The sequence below is a fragment of the Grus americana genome, chromosome 9 (genome assembly GCF_028858705.1).
Source record: "Grus americana isolate bGruAme1 chromosome 9, bGruAme1.mat, whole genome shotgun sequence".
In the NCBI taxonomy this organism is placed as follows: Eukaryota; Metazoa; Chordata; class Aves; order Gruiformes; family Gruidae; genus Grus; species Grus americana.
In genome coordinates this window covers 19,860,032-19,884,581 of record NC_072860.1, presented here as the reverse complement: position 1 = coordinate 19,884,581, position 24,550 = coordinate 19,860,032, and the positions used below count along the sequence as shown (strand labels likewise).

Below are 24,550 nucleotides of genomic sequence, written 5' to 3'. Positions count from 1 at the left end.
ATGTTGGCAAAAAGAGGCAGAAAATGCCTACAGCTGTGCACTCCATGACATCCAGTTTATACTCAGACAGAAGGCTAACAGATGTTCTGAACTGTCACTTTGCCTAAATGTTTTTAAAGTCTAAGGATCTGCTTTATAATTCACTAGGGCCTCGTTTGGTTTCACAGAGGTCCTCAGAATTCCCATCTGTGACAATTAATGTCTAAGACTTCTATAAATCAACCCCTGTCCATATTAGCCCTCTGCAAATAGATATTGTGTATCCGTATACTCCTGAGACTTCTATTTTTTGTGACCTAGTTATTAATGTCCACAACTTGTATATCCCATAACTCTTGTTTCAGTCAGAAAGAGAATGGGATGACATTGCTACAGCTACAGCAACAGAGTCAAAAGATTGCTGATGTACATTTGACTGACCTCAGAATACCTATGTTAAAATATTCTTTATTGTCTTCCTGAATGCTATGGTCATTTCTAAGGTGGCTGTAAATACTAACAACTTCAAACCACTTGTTTTCCCAAAGGGAAACATAAATCTTGGTGGTATTAAAATACAGCACTTAAGCATATTCAGCTACCAGAGATATTCCTATTTCTAGGAAATATTCCAAAATAGTTAAATCATTTAAGGGATACTTTAAAATACAAATCAAGTTTCATGTATTAAATTATGCTCTTTAATTTCAAAATGGGGATGTTATAAAAGTGACATGTATGTAGCGTGTGCATGTAGAAAAACTGAGATTTAAAATAGTCCTCAATCTTTAAGCTCCACCCAAATTTTCCAGCATACCTTTAGATAAGCAAAAAATGTTTCTAGTGTAAAGCAACTTAATGCTTTATTGATAGTTGCCATTTCTTTTTAAAAGCTGGATTCCTGTTGTACAGTAGTTTACTAGTTTAAACATTGTGCTACCATAATCAGTGTTTGGCCTCTTCTGTTCCCCAGTCCTGTATAGAAGCAGAACTCCAAATTGTACATCTTTCTGGGTTTGTTTCTAAATTACTCCCCACACTTAATTACGAGGATGAGAGGGATGCCTTATTCCTCTTTGTTATAGGCTAAGCTCTCAGTAATCCCAAACAAAAGAGCCAGTTCTGGAAGATATAGGATTTGCTAGCAGGATTATGGTCTCATAGATAATGATGTGCAGTCAGCAGAAGCGAAGCTTTATTTTAATTCAAATAAGCTAGTAAACAAACCACTGACAAGTCTGCTGGTGAGAGTAACTGGCTTCTGTTGCCACATTGGCAGCTAAATTATAGAAAATCTATTATACCCTGTTCACCATATGTTTAATTTAATACAGATACAAATTAAACTATCCACAGTGCCTATTAAAATAACAATACATATTTTTTAAATATATGAATGTTTTAAGATACATTCCCCTGACCTTAAGAAGGGCAATGCTGATTTGGGAGACTACAGCAAAACACATGCTATAGTCAACAGATTCTCTTCAACAACAACAACAACAACAGTAATTTGAAAAACCCAGAATATTAATACTACAGTTTTGTTACAGATAATGAGGTTAATTGGGGTGTTTTACCTTCTAAGCATCTGCTCTTACACACTTCCCTCCCCCTAGGTTCCTGGGCCTTGGATTTGATAGAAGTGGTTGATATCTAATCCGTTGTATACTTTTTAATTCAGTGCCAGCTACAGTATGAGGGTTTTGCCCTTTTCCTGCTGCAAATAGCTATCCCTCATTTCTGCATATTCTCATTTATTAATGTTCTTTCAAATAACCTGGATTTCCTGACCTCTCAAGAACCTTGGAATTGCTACTCTGTAATAACTGGTGAAGGGTTTCAAATTATGCAGAGGGATTCCTACTTAGGGCCTATGTTGTTCAGCAGAAGGAAGTGTTGAGGACAATGTGTTGTGGCCCACTGTGGACCCAGATTGTCATCTTGAGTTCTTGAATGGCTAGAGTGAAAACAGGTATTGGGAAAAAATGGGAATAATAGGAGGCAAATATTATGAGGATCTATCTAAATCTGGGTGTTTCCAAATAAACTGAACTTATAAAGTCACTAAGTCATTGTAGGTTATGGGGATCAGCAGACGTTACTATGATGATGCGGTGATGGTAGACTACTTGAAACCATACAGAAACCACAGAGAAAAAAAATAACCAAATAACGTCCCCAAATTCACTCTAGATCTTAAGTCAATGATGAAGAGAGTGCCAGGCAGAATATTGCCAGTGAAGAGCTCTCTGGGATTCACTGGGAGCCTCCTGCCAAGGTTGGCGCTCTCCCTTCCAGTTCCAGTCTGTTATCAGCAACAATAAGCATGTAATGAAAACAGAAGTTTTGAGAAATGGCCTGCATGTAGGTCATGGATTGTCACCTTACTCTGCGGTAATATATTCAGAATTTAGCACTCAAAATTGTTTCTCACATCATTTAAGATGTAAGAGCACATGCAAACTCCATGTGTGCATGTGGAAGTGTGTGTGAAGGGAGTCTCTGACTCCTATAACATGCAGTATTTTATGCCATGTATGTACCGGGCACTAGATTGCGTACTGTCATACGTATAGGGTACAGCATGTGCATGGGTGAGAGACATACAGTGTAAAGTATATATATACACTGTGTGCACATGTATGCACATTGTCTATTTTTGTAATTGCTGTTATTTGCCAAAACATTTTCAGAATCAATATATATCTGTAATGCAGATGTAACATACACAGGAATTTAATAGTTATACCACTTATTTGATAAATTAATCTTTAGTATGTAAAAAAAGTCCAGTTCCAAAGAGAGTTGCCATCTAAATAATATATGAAGGTGTCAAGTGTCAGAGATATTTGGACAAAATACTTGCAGAATATTACTGGTGCTATACTTTCTGCTCTTCTTCTCAGGAGAAATTTATCCTATACCATGTGGTCACCTTTCACTAAAGGCATATTTGGCTCCACAGCTACCCAGAGCAAAAAATATTGCAGTAGATGTTGAGGTAATAAATGAACAGGTATTGGGTGTCTCACAGAAATAATTAAAAAAAAAAGAAAACCCAAACAACTAAACAGTTGAAAATTCTCCCATTTAGGAGGCACAGCTAAAGTTCTTATGTACATTTCTATATAGTGAAAGGCTTGCCCGCTATGCAAACCTGCAGCTTCTCAAGAGCGCTCTTGTAAAGTAACTTTGCTTTTAAGTAACTGGATTTTTTACTGCCGTATCCCGGGGGGGGGAACAATGAAAAAAACCCTGCTATGGGTGTTTCATGTATGTTGTTTTAAGGCTGTAAGGTGGTGGGAAGCTAGTCCAACCTTTCCGAGGACCGTATATCCATGCACACTGGTGCACAGGCAGCACACCACAATTCTCATACGTAGCTTTTTTGTTAGAAAAGCCTGAACATTGATAAAATGAGACGATGAGAGCTTCTGGAAATGGTGATTTGGGAAGCCCTTTCCCCTCGGGGAAAAAAAACCCAGAGGAAACGCGGGGTAGGGACTCGCGAGTTGAGCACCCCTGCGGGCCCCGCGGCCCGGCTTCCCCCCGTCCCCTTAGGAGAGGGACGTGGGCGCAGCAACTTTCCCCCGAGCGCTTCTCCCCGCTGCCCGGAGCCAGAGAGTGCGGTGGCGGCCGGTGGGGGCTGCGGGAACCGCTCTCCCCACCCACCCAGGCTGGCTGCCGGCGCAGCCCTTGCGGGCCCATCAGGCCCTCCCCGCTCGCCCCCCGCCGCCTGGTGCGGCGCGGCCAGGCCAGACCGCCCGGCCCCCGCGGAGCTCTGCGCGGCCAGGCCGCCCCGGAGCCGCCCTGCCCGCCCCTGCCCGGCTCAGGTCCCGCGTGGCCGGCGACAGCCGTGGGCAGGCGGTGACTCGGGGCAGCCCGCCGGTATTAAACTTTAACCCTCTTGTCAGCGAGCCAGAATGCGAAACAAGGGCTTGTCCCGTTCCGTGTTAACCTTAATTCCTCCGGGGAAGATTAACTTCGGAGCGGCGGCAGAGCTCCGGGGCGGAGGATGGCGGGTCCGTGTGCGGCTGGAGCCGGGCAGAGGTTGTGGCTGAGCAGCTGTCAGAGCCAGTGCGGATACAGCAAGTGCAGAAATATTGGCTGGGGAGAGAAATGCCAGCAGCAGCCTGGCTCTTCTTCTTTCCTTTAGAGCACGGCCAGTCGTTTGCCCTGGGTAGGAACCCCGAAATTCAGAAATTATTTATTCTCTGGACACAGCTGTGGGTCAGACATCCGCACTCAGCCTCTCTGCGGGAGAGTGTGTCTGGCAAACACCTTACTGGTCTTTTCTGTTTGGATATGCAACGTAGAGATATAGATATATTTCGCAAATTTGGAGTGACCCATTATTTTATCTGTGCACCCGGGTGCAGGTGGGTTTTTTTCGAGTCTAAAATGAATTGTGAGAGCCAAAATCTAGGACGCTTATTTTCCCACCCCTTGGGATCGGTCTCGGCACAGACTTAAGGGTGCCGATGCCCGGTGTGGGAGCCCCAGCCCTCCGCAGAACAGGGCGAAAAATGTATGTTGAGATACGAGTTTCTCTGGGAGCCCTTCCAACCTGTGGTTCACTCTTTTTTTTTTTTTTTTCCTTCCCCCCCCACCTTCAGAAAGTCTTAGAAATTGCTGCAGAGCGTTAGAAAGTTGCAGCCACCCGGTCCACGCACTGATGATTTCGTTTCTGGTTATCTGCAAAATGAGCTTTAAGCCAATTTCGTGCTTCAGGCTAAAGAGAGGGATTCGTATTTCCCTCCTAGATGCGTGGCATTCCTGGAATCTCTTTGTCAGCTTGCTGTAGGATGCTGCTGTAATTTGCCTGGAAACTCTCTCCAAGATTTGTATACAGCGGTTAAGAACGACGTAAAATTTCTGAGCCATCGGGTTGTTTTGTCTGGAAAGAAAAAAAAAATCATCTTCCCTTGATAAGTCGGTATTAAACTGTTCAGAGCCTGGTTCCCATTCAACCCAAAGAACCACCGTAGGTAGCAAAATGCTCATTTCCTCCTAATCCCTTTCCTTCACTGCTCTGAGAAATAAAATACCTCTTTAGGAGAAGCAGTACTTTCTTCACGAATCTTACCAGTTTAGGAAAGTTCTTGCACGATTTCCTTAACTTTGGCAGGTTTGGATGCCATTTCCCCCACTCCTTTCCCCCCCCCCCCCGCCCCCCCTTTGCATGTAAAGGCTATTGCAAAATGATAGGAGGTTGCTTGAACTGTGTGCGTGGAGGTGAGCTCTGCCACCCTCCCTGCAAGCCTTCTCTTGGCGTTAAACCTGGAAAGAAAAGCTCCCCGCGTCCCCTGGAAGCACGGCCCCCCTGTGCGGAGGCGTGCGGGGACGGGCGGGCTGACCGGGACCGCTGCGGCCGGGCGCTGCCGGCGGGGACGCAGCCGCTGCTCCGCGGCCGCCCCAGAGAGGCTCCCCGCACCCTCCCCGCTCTGGCGGAGGGAGCTGGCGCGAAGATGTTTATCCTGAGATGGAAAATGGGTTGTTGAAAAACAAGCCATGTGCAAATAGTTTAATTTTCCGTTTTGATGCTTATCTTTGTTTCCCGAATTTCATCGGAGAGGCTTTAATTGGCGTGTGGGTAATAGTTCCTAAATAATCCCTTATTAGATGACTTCAGACGAGTTGTGAACCAATAACGTCTTAGTCCCAAAAGTGAAAGTAGAATTTGAAGGCGCAGGTCAGTTTTTGTCAAAGGGCTCCTTTGAGCATCTTTTAGTTTGCTGAAAAAGCTAATTAAAGAATGTTTGAAGGTTAAAGTCATTATTCCGTGCTGTTGTCGTGCTACAAGTGAGCCGAGTTTTGTGAAAACACAAAGGGCAGAAGTCACAGAGGTGGATTACTGTCAGTCCAGGCTACAGAGGCGCAGAGAACTGTGGCATTAATTCCTATAGAAAGGTAGACAAACACAGTCACTGACTAACAACTTTCCCGCAGAGCCCTATTGTCTAAGCACTTTCTTTTGCTTTGGGGCTCTCTTCGAGTTGCTACAGTCGTAACCAGATCCAAAACTAGGTAACGGGGAGACTTTCGGGCGCAGAATTCTTGACCTGTGAAACAATTTCCAAGACAAAAATAGCTGTGAGGTCTTGGCGTTTCCCTCTAATATTTATTTTCCCCTTCAGCGGTGTTAATTTATTCATTACTGAGCAGAAAGTTAGCAATGCACAAGAACTCTGCTAGAGTCCGGAGCACCCGAGGTACTCGCTAACTCCCAGTTGCTGCTGCCCGGTGCGCTCCGCAGGCTGCGGCTCCGGCGCTGCGAAGGGGACAGATCGGGAGCTTCATTTGCGGGGACGAGTCTGGAGGGACTGAGGAACTTTGCGGCCGGCGGCCCCGCATCCCAACCGCGCTGCGCGGGAGCTGCGCGCCGCGGAGGGTGCTGGAGCGCACGGACACGCCGCGTGTCCACACGCCGGAAAATCCCGTGGGCTAATCCCGGTGGCCGTTAGCACCAGTTTGCGCCTTTGTGTGTGGGCGTGCGTGGACAGCAGATTGCAAAACAACGCACACAAAGATACGCGCATACGCTGTACAGCCGGGGCTCTTCAGCCTCGTCTCTCCATCGCCCGCTGCCTTCGCCTCTGAGCCGGTTTGCCCCGCTCGCTCTTGAAGTCTAGATTTTTAGGTCTGGCTACGACTATAGATCTCCCCAAATTCAAAGAAACAGATGTTTGGGCTGATTAGGGATGGGGCGCGGGGGGAGGAGGGATCCCTGCAGCTGCAGCTCAAAGAAATATATTGATAAAATATTTCAGTGGTAATAAATACACAGAGATCAGCTCGACCTTGCGAGGTCTTTATTTTAATTCCCCCCCCCCATATACAAAAATCTTTATCAAACCTCTATTCTATGGCTTCAATAAACAGAACCCATTACCTCACGGCAGCTTTTGTTGGCCTGTATACAAGCGAGAACAAAATGGTTATTCAGGAGAACGCTTTCGATTTTTATTGTGTGTAGTATGCACAAAGAGCAGTGTTATTGTATTAAAAAGAACCATCTGTAGCAGAAACAATGGCATCAAATTATCTTTGAATACCCACTGCAAAAATATAAAGCTTTTTTATTATTCTTCTGCTGTACGGTGGGGGACAGAGAAGTGACTTTTTTGTTGTTGTGGGTGCATTCTTATAACACACACACACAAAATCAGCCATTTGGATTTTTTAAGCCATAAACGATTTTTTCCCCTCTTGTTCCAGGGACTGCAGTTAAAAGCTAGGGCTAGGACTTGGAGGATGTGTAGGCAAACGGAAGGACAGCCGGGGGAAGAAAAACCGAAATGGATTCATTCTCTGTCCTGGATGGAGGAGGAGAGGAGAAGAGAAGGGGACGTGCGAGCTTCCTTCAACTGCCTCTGTCCGGTGAAAAGTGCTCAGACCCCCGGGGCTGAGCGGGGCTCAGGAGTGCGCGCGGACTTTCGCTTTAAGCTGCCAATCAAAGCGCTAACTAGCCACCACCCTGCTCTGGCATCGACATGTAAGTAGCTGCAGCACAACTTTGACATTCACAGTTTTTTTCCCCCCTCCTCCCCCGTGACCTTTAAAATGATCTGGAAACGTAGCTCCCACCTACGACCCGCCGTTCCCAGCTCCACAGCGTTAACCCCGGGGACTCGTGTGCGGGTTTGGGCTAGGCTGAAATTGCGCCGTAGTTGATCGCGACCGTACCGCTGGGCAGAAGCGCTCCCCTTCCACAGTCTGCCTCTGCCCTGCCTGCCCCTCTCCCCCGGAGCACACGGCCCGGGGGGTAACCGCTGGGTTGGAGCGGAGCCGGGACACTCCCCTCGCCCCCCAGGGCTGTTTCAGACGGGGCCGTTATTTTCCGTTCCCCCTTGGGGTGAGCCGCGGAGCGGGGGGGGGGGGGGGGGGGGGGGGCAGGTCCCAATTGCGCAGCGCGCATCCCACCGGCGGCAGTCACTAAGCCATCCCGCAGCTTCGAGCGATGCGCTGTCGATTTCCTTTGCCGGGAGGTGCCTCCGGCTGGGGCGCTCCGCAGGGGCGGCCGGGGCTGTGCGCGGGTGCGGTGCAGCGGCCCGGGCGGGGGTTACCTGGGCGCGCAGCGCTGGCGCGGCCCCCCGCGGCGGCTGCTCTTTGGCGCCCCCTGTCGGCGGCGCGGCGCGCAACCCGCACCCTCCTGCCGGAGAGGCGGCGGCGCTCCCCGCCTGCGCTGCGGGTTTCCAGCCCTCTCCCGGGGAAAGGGGGTTCAGCCCCGGCGGGGCTCCCCGGGCCCTGCACACTGAAAGAGGGGTTACACCGGAGGGGAGGCACAGTGCATCCCCGGGCAGGGCGCGGGGGGGCCGTGCCCGGGGAAGTTGAGGATAAATCAGTACATTTAACTGCCTCGGTCTAACGCTGCCTTCTGGTGCACGGCAATTTGGGTTGGGAAAAGATCGATTTTGACATTTTGGCTCATTATAATACCATTTAAAGGGAAGCTCTTTTTAGTTACAGTTAGCAAAGTTGAGGTTGGATTTTCCCCCTCTTTTTCCCCTCTCTTTTTTGGGTAAGAATTTGGTAGATAAAGGTTAATCTTGGGCTGAATGATAGAGCTGTGATTGACAAGAGAAAAGGTGTTGAGGGCAGGTCGAGCTGTCTTATTTACAGCCCACTGCTTGCTATAGAGCCTTTGTTAGGACTGGAAAGCTAATTTAGTGCTGATCAAAAGCACCACAGAGTTAAAGGACTGGTAATGACTGCTAATTTCATTTCAGCCTCATACATCCCCAACTGCTGTAATTAAAGACGTGCTATTTAAATACAGGTGAAGAGTTTTTGTAGTAGGGGGAAAGTGGGTAGCCGGTTACAATTTTATTTATGCTTAATATGGTAAAAGACCAACATTTGATTTATGATTTTAGCGATTTGCTTTTGTGCGGTGTTCTGCCTCCTCAGAACAGGGCTGTGCGGCAGGGGCCGGTCGTGTAGAGGCAGGGTGAGGACAGCGCGCTGCAAACGAGAGATGTGAGCCCCCATCTAGCGTGGGTTTATTTTATTTTTAATTATTCCCATCAAACGGCAGTCAGGAAATATTGGGAGCGCTAGGGAGAGGGGAGACAGAGGGGCATGTGTCAGCTTTTAAGTGCCTCTGCGGAAACTCGGGTTCTCATATTATTATTATTTTTAATTAAATTATTTTACCACTCCACGGCTGGTTCGCTGGCTCTGAAACGATGTAATTTCCCAACCGATATAACAGTTTCTTTCTGGGAAACATCAAAGGATAAAAGCTCTACATTTTCGTAGTTGGTTAAAATTGATACAAAAAAAAAAAGAGAGAGAGAGAATTTAGCCTTTAATCTCTTTTTATCCACGAAGACTAAAGATCTGTACTCGACCCCGCTAAGCTCCGGGCTCTCCCCCTCTTCCGGGGCCGCACCGGGCGGGAGGCGGCGCCGAGCGCGGGTGGCGGCGCCCCCTGTCGGCCGCGCCAGGGGCTCCCTGCTGCCCGCGGGAAACTTCCGCGGGAGAGAGCGCGCCCGCAATTAGAACAAGAGCGCGTGGAAAGGATTAAAGGGAAGGCGAGAAGCCGGCGCCTGGAAGTGGTTTGGAATCGCTGGGGGGGGGGCGTTAAAGTAAGCACGGGGAAGAGTAGGGACAGGCAGGGTGAGAATATAGCCCAGTCCAGAAATCACGGAAGGGGAAGCCGCCTCCAGCTTGTGCTGTTTGCTCTGTGGATATGCAAACATTTAAAAAAAATTTAAATGCCACAGATTTGTTTCTAAGCAGAGCTTTCCGAAAGCCTGGGTCCTACAGAAATGTCGATATATGTTGCATTCCCACACCTAGGAAGAACAGGGGTGCTGCTGCCGGACCGCGCCGCCAGCTCGGGCTCTGCTCGCCGGGCAGCGGGGCATCCTCAGGACACCAACTTCTTTATTAGTAGCATTAGGCACAGATATAAGGAGGAATTTTTCCTCGTTCCCAATTTCGGTGTTCCAGAGCTGTCAGCAAACTCCAGCCTTTCAGAGGCTTGTGCTTGTGTTTTCCTCCTAAGGTGTCTTAAATAAGTCAGCATTGACAGGTGTTGCTTGTAAGCAGCGTTGAGCGTTTCCTTTTCGTAAAGGAAAAAATTTCTAAAATGGTATATGTTTAAATCCGAAGCAATAAAGTTGTCTCACCTCCCCCCCCCCCAAAAAAAAAAAAAACCACTAGCAAAATAAACACCCCCTCCCCCAATTCCTGGAAAAGGAAGAAGTGTTATCTTAAGTGAATGCCTGGAGTGGGTTTTTTCTTCCTCACTGTGGAGATGATAGATTTAAAAGAAACCTGGGTGATATAAAACGATTAGCCAAAATATGTGAAGTGCTACATTGTCACCAACTTTTTAGATGAATTAGCTACTTCTTTTATAGGCATCTGCGTAGCTCTGTGTAGTGCATTTAGCGGCGGTATTTGCGAGTTGCGGTAAGACCCAGCACGGTTTATGCATCTTGCGTGCGAAGAGAAATACTAATGGATACCAAATTATTTCTGCTAAATTTGGGTTATTTCGTATCTCCTGTTGACAGCCTGGATGAAAGTCATAACGCCGCAGTTTTTCTATTAAATGAATCCTGTGGTTGTTGGTCTCACAATAAACTTTTCACTTTAGAAATTACATACGAATAGATTTTTATAAAAGAGTATTGTTTGTCGCGCTGAGTATACTTTCTCCATTCTCTCAGTTTGATCTCCGCTTGAGACTCCTAATAAGGCAATTCTGTAGTAAGAGCGCCCAAAATAAAGACATAGCATTTTCTATAAATAATAGCAAGAGTCCTGCACAGATTTCCTGCACAACGGAATTCCCAGATTTCCTTTACTGTTTCTTTAGTTAGCATGCGTTGGGTATATATAACTCTGAAATTAAACAAAAATATACATCTGTATAGATCTGTCAAGCTAGCTATAAGCAGAGATATTATATGTCAATTACCACAGGAAACGGAAAAAATACAGAGCGGTTGGTACACATGGTTTAACGTCAGGAGGCACTTTACAAAAAATGTAGTGACTCCTGCTAAAAGGTGAATGATTAACTCGGTTCCAGGAGAGGGGCTGTTAGTGCCCCCCTTAAAAACAGCAGTTGCGAGGGGGGCTGTAAAGGGGTCGTAAACTCCCCTAAGGGCAGAAGTTGGCACATAAAATCAAGGGTCCCGGGTGATTGCTTTAACCAAAATGCGGTTTTCCTGGGCTCAGTTTGTAACTCAGCTGCCGGGTTTTATTCTGCGGACGTTACTCAAGGGAGCAAATGCTGTAAATCGGGGATCGGGTCCCAGGCTTGGCAGACAGCTGGCAGCAAGGGGGGGGGGGGGGGGGAAGGGAGGGGGCTAGCTCTGTGCTTGTTCTCATTCATCTCCACCTGGAGGAAAAGTGCATTTTTAGTTATCTCTTTTGGAAGGAGGTTTTTTGGATGCTGGCAGTTCCTACAGCTCTCTCTCGAGCGGTGGAAGGGGAGACTTGAAGAAACAAACCAGAAGAGCCACTTCAAACGCCAGTTTCCCACTTTACTTTTTTTTTCTTATCCCTCAGTCTCTCCCTGGCACATGCTGCCTTGAGCACCTGCCTGCCCGCAGCACTGTCCCTGCCCTTCCCGCCGCTGGAGCAAGCTGAGCCCGGTGGACACTCCCGTGGGCCTTTTGCCCCACGTTTTTCCGGCCCAACCGGGAAGGCTTCTGCGGGGACAGGCAGGGTGTTTGGAGCAGCCCCATCGTTTCCACGGAAAAAGGGCTGTGATACCCCTCAACACCCACCCACACCCCCAACCCAACCTCAGAGGTGCTCCAGAGCTTTACGTGCCTAAAACGCTTCTCCTGTTTCCACTGGTGGCACACACATCCATGGCCTAAGCCTGGGTGGAGGATGCCGAGGAGGCAGCCAGGCTCCTTTGCTGCCTCGGGGGAGCTGCCTTTCCCCTCCCGCGGCCTGAGGCACCCTCGCCTCCCTCTCATGCACCCGGGCTTCCTCCGACAAAGGCTCTTTCAGGTGTTTGGATGGAGGACAGTGAACAGACACATGGGAAGTGTTGTTGTTATTTTTAGCATCGTCTCTCTGCTCCGATTAAGCGCCGTCTAAATATGAATTCACAGTATAGACAGCTAGTCTATAATTTGAATTAAAATCCCCCCAACGAGCCCGTCGCTGGAGAATTCTGAAATCACAAGCCTAAGTTGACACAATGAGCCCATCGTGTCAATAAACCATGGACGAGATGGAGAGATTGTCACTCCAGACCATAACAGTTCTGAAAGTGTCATTACCGTCTGTCCTGTCAATGAGCTCCAAATTAAGGACTATGAGGAACAGCGAGATAAAAGTCACCGTCTTGGCTCCATTATGGGCGATCGTGTCAGTGATCTGAGAATCACTGGAAAGGGCTTTTTTTTTTTCTTCTCCCCCCCCCCCTTTTTTTTTTTAATGTACTTTTCAAACCATGCCTCGGGATGCCAGGGTTTGAGGTGCGCTGAGGAGAGAAGCAACCTTGAAGCACCCCAGGCTGTGCTTCAGGCGTTCCCATTGAAACTGCCAGAGCTTCTTTGGGAAACGGTGTGAATTCAATGGAGGAGCCAGAATAATTCCATCAAAATTGCGCTGGGGCCAAAGAGGACTTCATTTGATTTGGGCGACACGTGTGATCCCATGAACAGACACTTTTTTACACCATTATTTTCTTAAGTCAACACAAAGATGGTGAAGGGGAAAGAGGGAAATAAAATAGAAGCCTCATCTTTAGCAAAAGACAATACATCTCTATTTGAGATAGCCCCTTCCAGGCATTAAGACTTTGAGAAAATGTCCCAAATCTCTCTCTACTGCGAGCCTGAGAGAGTTAAGGGGACTTAGGCAGGAATTGGAGACCTTCAATTCTGGATTTTTGGGCCTTTGTGGGTTTAAGCAAAGCAGTTAGCGTTCTTCAGGAGGGGTTTTGTGTTTAATATACATGAGTTCATTCAACTACAATGGGAAAAGAAAACTCATTTGTTCTTATAAAACTAGGAAGGAAAGATAACTTTAAATAGACTGCCAAAAAGGATCCTACTCGAGGGGGTTGCCTTCCTGCTAAAGGGCCTACATTCAACTGTAATTTCACCCTGTTATGTTGTGCAGTAATTCCTGAGTTTATCCTCGCCACTGGTGCTTGATTTTCTGATTTATTTTTAAGGTCATGTAAGAAAAAGTATGGGCTTTAATTATACTCTCCTCTGGGAAGGAGGTCCGGGGAGTGTTATTTTAAATGCAGGGAAAAAATCGCGGAGAGTTTGAGGAGGCTGTTGGCTATTTATGAAGAGTCCTGGAAGCGTGTTTGGACAATCGGCTTCCCCATTTATTGAGAAGCCTTTTGAAAGCGACTTTGAGAGGTGGTGTGTGAGTCGGCTTTTCTGCTGTTTATTCTATACGTTAAACTCGTCCCAAGATCTGAGCTTTTTTTATTATTACTATTTTATTTTACTTCTCGTAGCACTGGAGAAAGGTGGAGCCGGTTCTTTTTCTTTTTTCTTTTTTTTTTCTCTCTCTCTCTTTCCCCCCCCCCCCCCGAAACCTCCCCGGGATTTGTTTTTTAACGCGCTAACCCCCCAGCAGCCGCGCGTTCATGCATGCGGGAGGGGAGGTGGCAGAGGGGCCGCTCGGAGGGCACGGCGGTACCCGCCGCCGCGGGCGGGCTACGGGAGAGACCAGCGGCGCAGGAGAGCCGCCGCCGCCGCCCCTGGCTTCCCCCGGTGTCCCCCCGGTGTCCCCCCGGTGTCCCCCCGGTGTCCCCGGGCCCCGCGGCTCGGAGGGGGCTCGGGCAGTGCGCTGGACGCCCGGCCGCACGTGTGCTCGCCCTGCGGTTTCATTAGGGAGAAGGAGGATGAAAGGGGAGGCCGGGAGGAACGCGGAGCTCCCTCTGCATTCCCCGGCTTTCAAGGGTCCTTAGAGCCCTTGAATGAAATTATTGGGCGAAATGGGGTCTGGCGGGAGCGGTTGTGACTCGCCCCCCTCGTTGGTTTGTACGTGTAATGCCACTTCTAAGAGCGACAATCGGGCTACTTGCTGGACAGGCAGGGACAAAAAGGAGATTAAACCGTTTTAAATAATAATAAAAAATATCCAAAACGTAAGCAGAGTGGATTACACTTGCTCCAACGCTTCGGTTCCCCCAGATTCCCTTAACAGTCGCCCTCGGGCCTCGCAGAGAGGGTGGCCCGGGCCGGGCCGGGCCCGGGCAGCGGCGGGGAGCCCCGGCGGAACGCGAGCTGGACGCGCCGCCGCCCTCCCCACGCTCAGCCCCGCCAAACTTTTGAAGTTTATTTGAGCTCTTTTTTTTTTTTTTTTTTTTTTCCCCAGTGCCCGGCGGTTGTCCCTGGGTCTCCCTCCGTCGCCGTGTGAAATATTTGTTTGTCTGAGGAAATCTCGCATTTTTCCCACTTCGGGAGCGTTCAGGAGGCTGGGGAAAGGTGACTTTGGCGGGTCGGGCAGCGGGGCTCCTCCTGCCCCTTCACCGTCCGTGGCCCCTACCCCCTCGCTGGCTCCATACCCACTGGAAATGTGGGGTTTTTTTATTCTAGGGCATTTCAGGGTATATCTCCCCAACTTTTCCTCGGGACACTAACGCAAACTCACCATGTGATATTTGAAATTCCCCAGAGATTGGGATATAGTTAGTGCGGTGAAACTTCCCTGGCCAACTTCGGCTCCTGAGGACTGGGCTGTTACAGCATCAATGGGGAAGAGGAAATTTCTCTATACGTTTTCGTCTTCGTATTTTATTTTTTTTAACGTAATGAAATTAAAACTTTTAGAGCTCACAGTTGACATTTTGCAGAAAATTGAGTTATCAAGGCAGTAATTATTTCACAGGGAGATAAAACTCTCATAGCCCTAACTGTCAAATAGGGCCCTTTTCAGATTTTAATTACAAAATAAAATTAGTCTGCTCTTCCTCGGAAGGGTTTGTGAGTGGCTAAACAGAGCTTTCCCCAATACTGGTGGTCGTCAAACTCTGCTAATTAGCAATGCTGAGAAATTCCAGTTAACAAGGACATTCTCTAAGTCTCTGCAGGTTCCCTGCCGTTCGCCTTCATTTCCATAAGAAGATTAAGAGTGGAGGGGAACACACTCAAATGCAGATGCAGAAAAGAAGCGTTTTTAACAAGCATCATAATAGTAAGATGCTTGGCTAGTTCTCACCTAATTACTGCAAGTTAAACCTCTATTTGCAGCTAAGAACAAAAAATGGAGCTGCAATCTCCCATCTCCACAAGACTGCTTAATAGTTTGCTTTAGATTGGTTACTAGTAGGTTCAGGAAAAAAATAATATGAAAATGCGTATATTCTTTCCGATACAGTTAACACGATAGGTTGTATCCTTAGGGCTTTTAGAGAAATCGGCGAGTATTAGAACAATAAATACATAAAATCCAAGTAGTTAACATGCATTTTCTTTTAAAGAAACTCATAACCTGGAAATAACAGTGTGTGTGCCGCAGAGCCCATCACTGAGAACATTTGCAGACTATTTGTTTAATGTAAGCACTTTTCATTTCCATAAATTATACCAAAGGCAACGATTTTTTAAATCCACTCAGATTAAACCATCCCTTCGCAGGCCTCCCTTCCAACGTGGCTATATTCTTCCAGAGAGTGATGATGTTATTGTCATTAATACAGAAAAATCAGGGACCATTTAAATTTTTTATTATGATTATTATTTTATAGCCAGCATCCCGGTCTGCCTCTGCTTCCGCCTCTGTGTGTACGTATTCCCAACGAAGCACACCTCCATACCCAGAGGAAAGGGAGAAAATGCCCCAAAAGAGCCATCGCCCCTTACCTTGTATCCTGTACTACATTATTATGTATATAAGCCAGATAGTTTATTGCATCGATAATGAGAACAGTTAATTAAAATAGAGCTGTAAATACTGCCGATAACACAATTGTTCGGCATTTCCCATCCTTTATTCGTATGATAAATGCAATTAGGAAAGGGCCAGGGCCCGAAAGGCCTCCAGCGGGCACAGGGCAGCCCACGCTGCCCCAGTTCTGCATGGAGCCCCGGGCCGCGCACCCCACGCACCTCCTGCAGCTACAGCCGGAGCAAAAATAACGCTTTACTTGTGCACCATCAGCCCTCAGTTCTCAGTTTATTACGAGGAATAAACACCACTGACACCCACCCACCCACACCCCACACCCCTTTTTTTTTTTTCCCCAAACTTAATTATCCCTAAGATTTTTTTGGGGCGGGGGGATAATGTTATGAACTGCTGACCAAAGGGAGAATGACAAAGTAAACAGCCACCGTGCCCTCAGGAGTGTCTGGACAATCAGAATCCGTTTATATCCCACATCTCGTAATTTGCACCTATTTTTCGACGGTTTAACCTATCACTTATCTACGGGTTATATATACATTTTCCAATTAAACACATTAAACCCGATAGGATTTATTTGCATAATCCACACATAGAAAAAGATGCATCCTTGTTCGCTGGCGGTTTTTTATTATTATTATTTAGATTGGGTGTAATTGCCCGGTCCCTTCCTCCCCCCGCCCCGGCTCCCCGTCCCTCTCCCGGCGGCGCCTCCCCGCCCGGGGCGCGGCCGGGCCGGCAGGGGGCGCCGCAGCGCCACGGCTGAACCCGCGCGGGGCCCCGGGCGCTGCCCCTGCCCCCCTGCTCGGGGGTCCCCCGCCGCCCCTCACCCCCTCCGGCTTAACGCCGTCAGGGGGATCGGACCGAAAGGCGGAGCAGCCCCGTCGAGGCGGGGGAGGCACGGAGCGACGCGCGGCACCACGGATGGGGCGGGCGCGGCGGCAGCGGCGCGCGTGGAGCGGGACAGGCGAGCGGCTCCCCCCCCTCCCACTCCGCGTCCTCTCTCCCCTCCTTCCTTTGTCGTCAAGTGCGTTTTAGCAACAAAGATCCCAACAAGAGAGTGGAAGTAAACTTAGCCGGGGCTTTGTGCGGCCCGTGTAGTGACAACAAGAGAAACAAAACTACCTATTTGTAGCGCCGGGCCGTGCTCCCCCCGCGCTGCGCGCCCACCCAGCGTCGTCCGCTCCCGCACAATGGACGCGGGGTCACGTTACGCCGCCGGGTGCGGCCGCGCCCGCGGGTCGGAGCGCTCCCCGGCCCCCTCCCCAGCCCGTGCAGAGGGTGTCCCTGCCTCGCTTATGTTCTGCAGGGATGGCATTTAGGGGACCCGTGTTTGCACTGGACGCCTCACATCCTCCGAGGCGGGAGGCTGGAGGGAAGGGCTGGGCGTTGTGTGCCACGGCCGGAACGGAGCAGGGCCCGGGGGATGGCCGGGAGAAAGACACAGCCTCTGCCCGAGCTGTGCGGTGCGAACTCGGCTCCCCGGCGGTGGCAGGCAGCAGGGCGGCCCGGGAGAGGCACGGCGCAAGACCCAGCTTGGAGGGCTCCGTTTTCACGGGGATCCCACGCCCGCGGCGGCCAGGGCTCGGCGCGCTAGGCCGGTCTGGACAGGGCGAGCGCTGCACACGCAGGGCCCCGCGCAGCCAGGATGCCTCTCCATCCCGAGGGGCACTGGCAAAGGGGAGTGGGGTCCGGAGGGAAGCCGTTCCCGCTCCGCTCCCCCCAAGGCTTCTCCCAGCCCCAAGCCAACACCAACTTTAAAAAAAAAAAACCACACAAAACCAAAAAAAAACCCCAACACGTAGCAACAATGCTGTTTACCCACTTCCTCCAAAAGGCGTGTGTGACCTGTTGCTGGAAGGGGAGATACAAAGGCTTCCCAGTGGCTGCCTGGGCCGCCTCCGGGCCCGCCTCCCCCGCCGAGCCGTCCCGGCGGCTCCGAGCCCCCGCCCCGTTTCATGCAAAACCAGGGGTAGAGACTTGTCCTCAGTGGCGGAGCCGCCGCGCGCTGATTGGCCGGGGCGAACACATTTATTCCCTGACAAGCCCCCATCACATGGATGGTTGTCTATTAACTTGTTCAAAAAAGTATCAGGAGTTGTCAAGGCAGAGAGAGAGAGTGTGTGTGTTTGCAAAAGGGGGTAAAGTAGTTTGCTGGCTCTTTAAGACTGAGGTGGAGAGAGAGAGAGAGAGAGAGAGCGAGCGGCAGGCAGAGAAAAGGGAAAAAGGAGGAAGAAGAAGTTTTTTAAAATCAAGGCTCCGGCGGTAATAATAGCAGTTATTGGCATTATTAATCCATCAGCGAAGAGGAAGATCCTGATCTTGATCCAAGTGTGGTTTTGGGGAGTCCCCCTCCCCCCTTTCCTACCCCTCCCTAGGAAAAAAAAAAAAAAAAAAAAAGTCCGGCTTGGGACTTCGCTGCGGCTGCTCCTCGCTTCTCTGCTCAAGGCTGGTTCCAGGCAAAAGTAGTTTGAATGTACAACATGATGGAAACCGAGCTGAAACCTCCCGCCCCCCAGCAAACTTCGGGGGGAGGCACAGGCAACTCCAACTCGGCTGCCAGCAACCAGAAGAACAGCCCGGACCGGGTCAAGCGCCCGATGAACGCGTTCATGGTGTGGTCCCGCGGCCAGCGGCGGAAAATGGCCCAGGAGAACCCGAAGATGCACAACTCCGAGATCAGCAAGCGGCTCGGGGCGGAGTGGAAACTTTTATCCGAGGCGGAAAAAAGACCCTTCATTGACGAAGCCAAGCGGCTCAGAGCTCTGCATATGAAGGAGCACCCGGATTATAAATACCGACCCCGGAGGAAAACCAAGACCCTCATGAAGAAGGATAAGTACACGTTGCCAGGGGGCTTACTGGCACCGGGCACAAATACCATGACGACTGGGGTAGGGGTTGGGGCCACCTTGGGAGCTGGGGTGAACCAGAGGATGGACAGTTACGCGCACATGAACGGCTGGACCAACGGAGGCTATGGGATGATGCAAGAGCAGCTCGGCTACCCGCAGCACCCGGGCTTGAACGCGCACAACGCGGCGCAGATGCAGCCCATGCACCGCTACGACGTGAGCGCCCTGCAGTACAACTCCATGACCAGCTCGCAGACTTACATGAACGGATCGCCTACCTACAGCATGTCTTACTCCCAGCAAGGGACCCCGGGCATGGCCCTGGGCTCCATGGGCTCGGTAGTCAAGACGGAATCCAGCTCCAGTCCCCCCGTAGTCACTTCCTCGTCTCATTCAAGGGCTCCTTGCCAAGCTGGGGACCTTCGGGACATGATCAGCATGTATCTACCAGGTGCTGAAGTACCAGAACCAGCTGCCCCAAGCAGACTTCATATGTCCCAACACTACCAGAGTGCACCTGTTCCTGGCACAGCCATTAATGGCACACTCCCTCTATCACATATGTAAGACAAAGGGGCCGGGGGGGGTGGGGGGGTGGGGGAAGGAAAACTAAACAAAACAAACAACAAAAAAACTTTTATTAGAAATTCTGGACTTTTTTTTTTTTGGACTATTTTTGTACAGAGAAAACTCGGGGCGGGTGGGGGGGGGGGGAGGGATGGGAGGTGGGGGGAGAAATTAAACCGACACGGAACTTGTATAGATCTCGGAGGGGAAGCAACTACACAAAACTTTTAAAAAGTTCTAGTGAAAACGGTAGGAACTTTGCAGAATGTTTGCAAAAGTCTTTACCAATAATATTTAGAGCTAGACTCAAAGAGCGAAGAGGAAAATGTTTTAATATTTGCAGGCAACTTTTGTACAGTATTTATCAAAAGAAACATGGCAATCAGAATGTCCATTGATAATATAGAAGAAAAAAATCTCGCGAATTTGCCAATTATTTTTTAAAAATAGAGTCTACTTGGAGCATTGTGGCTTTGGCAGCTGAATTTATAGCAGCTGCGAGAGGAGAGGAAATTATTTTACAGCATTTGGACATTTAAATTGTTTTAGAAATTGTACAAAAGACAAAAAAAGGTGGGATGAGTACTTGCGAACCATGGGCTTGGTTTGCTGTAAAAGGGCAAACGTTTAGATCGTACTAAATTTTTTTTTTTTTTTTTTACTTCTTGTTAAAAAGCAAAAATTGCCATGCAGGTTCACACGCCGTTTGTTAATTTATAATAACTTTTTGTTTCCAGACTTCATCCTGTTCAAAGAAAAGAAAAAAAAAAAAAGAAAAAAACCCCTGAAATTACTGTGTTTGAAATATTTTCTTATGGTTTGTAATATTTCTGTAAATTTATTGTGATGATATTTTAAGTTCTTTTTTTTCCTCATTTTCCGTAGTTGTATTTTAAAGATTCGGCTCTGTATTATTTGAAATCAGTCTGCCGACAGTCCATGTATATATTTGAACTAATACCATCCTTATAACAGGTACATATTCAAGTTAAGTTTTTACTCCATTATGCACAGTTTGAGATAAATAAATTTTTGACATATGGACACTGAAGTTCCGCTTGAGTCTTGGATTTATTTTTGTAACGCAAGATGTTTTTTAAATAATTCATGCAGTTGAAGGTATCATCGTAGCCAACCGAGTACGATAAATAATTCAGCGATATATATAACGCATGAATATTTTTATATGTATGTATAGAGAGAGGGAGAGAAAGTACGATAGCTTTAATGGAGTAACTGCCTGTGTCTCCTTCGGGGGGACGGGAATGCGGAGTGAGACGCTCGTTTCCCAATTTCCTTCCCTTCCGAGGAAGCCGGGTGCGATGGGTTAAGGGAGGCTTCGGACTCGGCTGCTTTTGACCACTTGTTGCCTCCGGCGGGGCCGAGCCGGGGCTGGCGGGGCACGGAGCCGGTGCGGGAACGGTAGCCCGGCCAGGGGCACTGCGAGCGGGCGCCTTGTTTGCATATACAGATAATTTATTTTTCTCTTTTCCCAACGGTGCCTTCTTCCTCTGGGGCATGCAGGAGGGGAGCCGGCTTTTTCACGGCTGGGAACCGTAACGCGGCCGGCCTGGCGGCTGCAGCTGCGGCGCGGCGCTGGCGGGGGGCTGAGCGCTCCCCGCTCCCTTTGTTCGGGACTTCCCAAACTTTCCTCTCCTGGCTTCTGGGCAGCGCAGGAGGAGGTGAGAGGTGGGGGCGGGGGTGGGCTTGTCCGAGCAAAGGTAAGAAACAAAAAAGAAGCGAACAAACAAACAAAAAACAATCGAATGCCAAAGACTTTCACGCTTTATCACAGCTCTTTCTTGAATCCTATATTCTTAAATTGCCAGCGCGGTGTAGCCCCGTTTCGGACACTCTCTGCAGCCGGTCACAAGGCCCAAAGGGAAGCGGTGGCGCCCGCCAAATAGGAGGAGAGATCCGCCATCCGTGCCAGGTAGAGTTTTACTTTGTACAGTTGTAACCGCAATCGCCGAGGACACGGCTCCGCGCTGCTGCGCGCTGGCGGCCGCGCTCTGGCCGGAGACAGGGCCCGTCGCCCCGGGCAGGGCAGGGGCAGGGGGCGGCGGGCAGCAGAGCTGAGCAGCCGCTGCGGCAGCCCGTGTTCCTCCCCTTGAAGCCCCAAGGTTTATTTGGTGCCGCTAACGCGGCTGCGGTTTCCCTTGGGAAACGCGCATGAGAGAGATAATAGTAGTAGTAGTAACAATAATAATAACATTATCAACAATAATCATAACAATAATAATACGAAAATAGGGGCACTGTGATTGCAGACTGGTCGTGTCTTCTGCTAATGGCATGTTGTGCATGGCAAGGAAAGAATGTGATGGTTGGCTTAGGCAAGGCACAAAGTGGGCACTCCGTCATGGGGGCAAGTGTTGCTCAGCTTTTCTCTCTAGTATTTCTTGTCGGTCACTGGATTTTGCTTTAGCTTGGGGAAGAAAAAGGCAGAAAAAACCACCCGAAAACCCCACCAAAACAAAACCCACACAAAAAAGTTACCTGGCTGGTTGTGGCTTTTATTTGGCAGTGATATTTCCTAGGCTCAGTTCTGGCCTCCATCCTTGAAGCCTGGTGTCCAGATGACAACTAACATTGCCAGACTAGGAGATGTGGAGTTTTGCTCGCTGCCTGGTTTTGTAGTTTAGCTCCCTTTGTGCCTTTTATTTCTGCACCGTCGCAGTACTTGGGCAGCACAGCAATTCTTGCAGATTCCCAACCTTTTCTATTTCTTTTACGTTAATGCAACGAGTAAAATATTCTTTTTTCAGAGCTGTGAGCGTTTGCAATGCGTCTGGGGATTATTCACGTGATAACGAGCCCACATCCCCGCTCCCGCTCTCCTCGCTGAGAAAAGAGAACGAGGTTTTATCCCAATCGATATCGCGATTCCATTTTTAAGAAGCGAATCTTAGCCAATTAACAGCAATAAAACCTGGTCCCTTTTTGAAGTGCTAACTAAAATATTCGAGGGGGGTAGTTGGAAATATTGGTCCTTTTACAATTCGCATAGAGAAGGCGAGCTAATACCATTAAACAAAAGGCACTAAGCCACATATTCAGGCTTAGTGAATTCAGCAACTTTTTATATGGGCAATTTGTTTAAGCTTAGATTTCGGAGTACGATGTGGAATATATGTTGTTGAAACCTGATCTCCCTTGGACAGATTCCTTACATCCATCCATCCATCCGTTTATCCGTTTAGAGAGGATAACCGAAAGCATTTTACACGTACAGCTGAACGATTTTATTTTTAAAGTGTTACTTGGAGGAACGCCATTGTCCACTGCTAATTTTAAATTCAACACATTCAATAACCCCATTTACACCTAAGCCATTATCCTGGGCTTTCGTTTATGGCAGCTGAAACGTGCAGCAGAGCTCGTGAATATGTTTTTATTTTGGTTGTTGAAGAGCTTCTGGCTTCTCCGTGTTTTCCCTCTGGTGAATTGCTGTGTGCTTTATAGCCAGGGTGATGCTCCGTCCAAGAGCACCAGTGTAATGTTTTGCTAACCTTCTACAGAGCCGAAATGAACCCAAGGATAAGATTATAGTTTCCCCTGTGATTTTTTTACGGCTTTTTAAGGACCGGGGTGTTAAAATATTTTGCGGAACTGGAGAGGTAGATTAGCAAGGTTTCTTGCCAAAGCTGGGAAGCTGGTATTACAGACTGTCCCAGGGGGAAATCGCTCACATTAACCACTAAATGAATATTTGACAAGGGCTCATTCGGGGGTATTATTACTACAAACGGGTCCCTACTGGACTTTCCAAGGGTCAAAGAGCAATGGTTCAATTAATTATTTAGACTGTTAGTAGATTTGGTTGTAATAGCTGTACTTATTTCTGCAACCGACAGCTTCTTGCGGTGGGGGACCTGGGGAGAGGCTCTCTGCCTCGCAGCTCCTGCTCCAGCGACAGGGCGAGCGGCTGCCGGCTGCCATCAGACTTTTCTCGGCCGAAAACATATTTGTTTTATTCTTTGAGATGCCCACTGGTGCCGGGTGGGACATCGAGGATGGCGATGATAGCCGCAGCAGCGTGTTCTCTCTACAGATTAATTCCTCCTCGTCTCCAACGGGTAGCAGACCTGTATATCTGTCTCCGAATAGGAGGTAGATAGCTCAGCAATTTAAGTAGTATATAATATAGGTCCCACTGAAAGAAAAAGGCCCATTACTGATAGGTGTGATTAGATACACTTCAGTTATTTAAATCCTGATCTAACTCAAATATTAAAATGTAAAGCCTACTTCGGTGTGTACGAGATTTCCGAGAATGTATGCAAAATGCTGACATTCAGACGGCGGGAGAGCTTCGTCTTTGCGTTTTTAACGCCAGCCAGCCTCGCCTGACACTGTCGTTTCAACATTTTTGTTGTTGGGGGGGGGGGGACGAGAGAAGGGAGGATTATTTTGTTTAATTTCTACAACAAACATGTCCGCAGTAGTAGATACTAAAAAAAAAAAAATGTTGGGAGTGTGCGATTAGGTGACAATAATATATGTTGAATGAATAAGAGATAAGCTGCAAGGGGGGAGAGGGAAGCAGTAATTACAAACCCAATTCATTCAGCTTTTCAGGACTTTTGTTGTGGGAGCTCCATTGACGGGCTTCGAGCTGCCAGTTTTCTCACATTAAAAAGAACTGATCAGCGCCTCAGGGGGACAAGCAACACCGCTTAACTGCATAGTGATGGGGTCCTCATTTAGAGCCATTACAACAAGAAAATTAAACAGAGCCTTTGTGTGCACCAGGTTTACTTTTCAATTGCTGACAGTTTATAGCTAACTGCTCAGAGATTGAAGTTTGATTGCGGTTTGATCGCCTGCTAGTTAGCACCACCGCTATTTTAGTTTTGGTAATTAAAACCGGTTTTTCTGACGATGGCACGGGGAATTGCAAGAAGTTTGGTACTATTTTGCTTTTGAGGAATCAGTTCACTTGGCGAGGACGTACAGCGCTGAAGTGAGTGTGGGGGCTTTTTCAATTGCGAGCTGAAAAGAGAAGGAACCCAGGGATGGAAATTCTCGGAGCTGCACATTTGACCGTGCGAGAGCGGGAGGGCGAGCTCCGTCCCCCGGGCCGGCACCGCACCGGGCGCCCGGCCGGCTCTGCCCGGGGACCGCGCCCGCGCCCCGGCCGCGCTGGCCGCTTGGCTCCGCGCTTCGGAGCTCGGCGGAGCTGTTTCCGCTGGCAGGTGCCGTGCGGACGGGCGGAGCGGGGTTGGGAGGGAACAAAGCAAAACCCCAGACCTTGCCGTGATGATTTTTGAGCTTTGCTTCTGGAGTACGCA

General features: G+C 48.8%; 1 protein-coding gene and 1 long non-coding RNA gene across 3 annotated transcripts in view; both read left to right on the top strand.

Moving 5' to 3' along the window:
* Window positions 1-7,206: 7,206 nt before the first annotated feature.
* Window positions 7,207-24,550, top strand: part of LOC129210179 (uncharacterized) — a 48,765-nt gene continuing 31,421 nt past the window's right edge. For both annotated transcript variants that reach the window (XR_008578341.1, XR_008578340.1), the window contains exon 1: window positions 7,207-7,477. This is a non-coding gene — a long non-coding RNA (uncharacterized LOC129210179). The remainder of the gene's footprint in view (window positions 7,478-24,550) is intronic.
* On the top strand, window positions 17,852-20,285 carry SOX2 (SRY-box transcription factor 2). Its single transcript, XM_054835837.1, has one exon. It carries the CDS (start codon window positions 18,309-18,311, stop codon window positions 19,254-19,256), a length of 948 nt encoding a protein of 315 aa, XP_054691812.1. The 5' UTR covers window positions 17,852-18,308; the 3' UTR covers window positions 19,257-20,285.

What these genes read in the sequence shown, in the direction of transcription:
- SOX2 (XM_054835837.1), top strand. Translation starts at nt 18,309, where the DNA reads ATGTACAACATGATGGAAACCGAGCTGAAACCTCCCGCCCCCCAGCAA.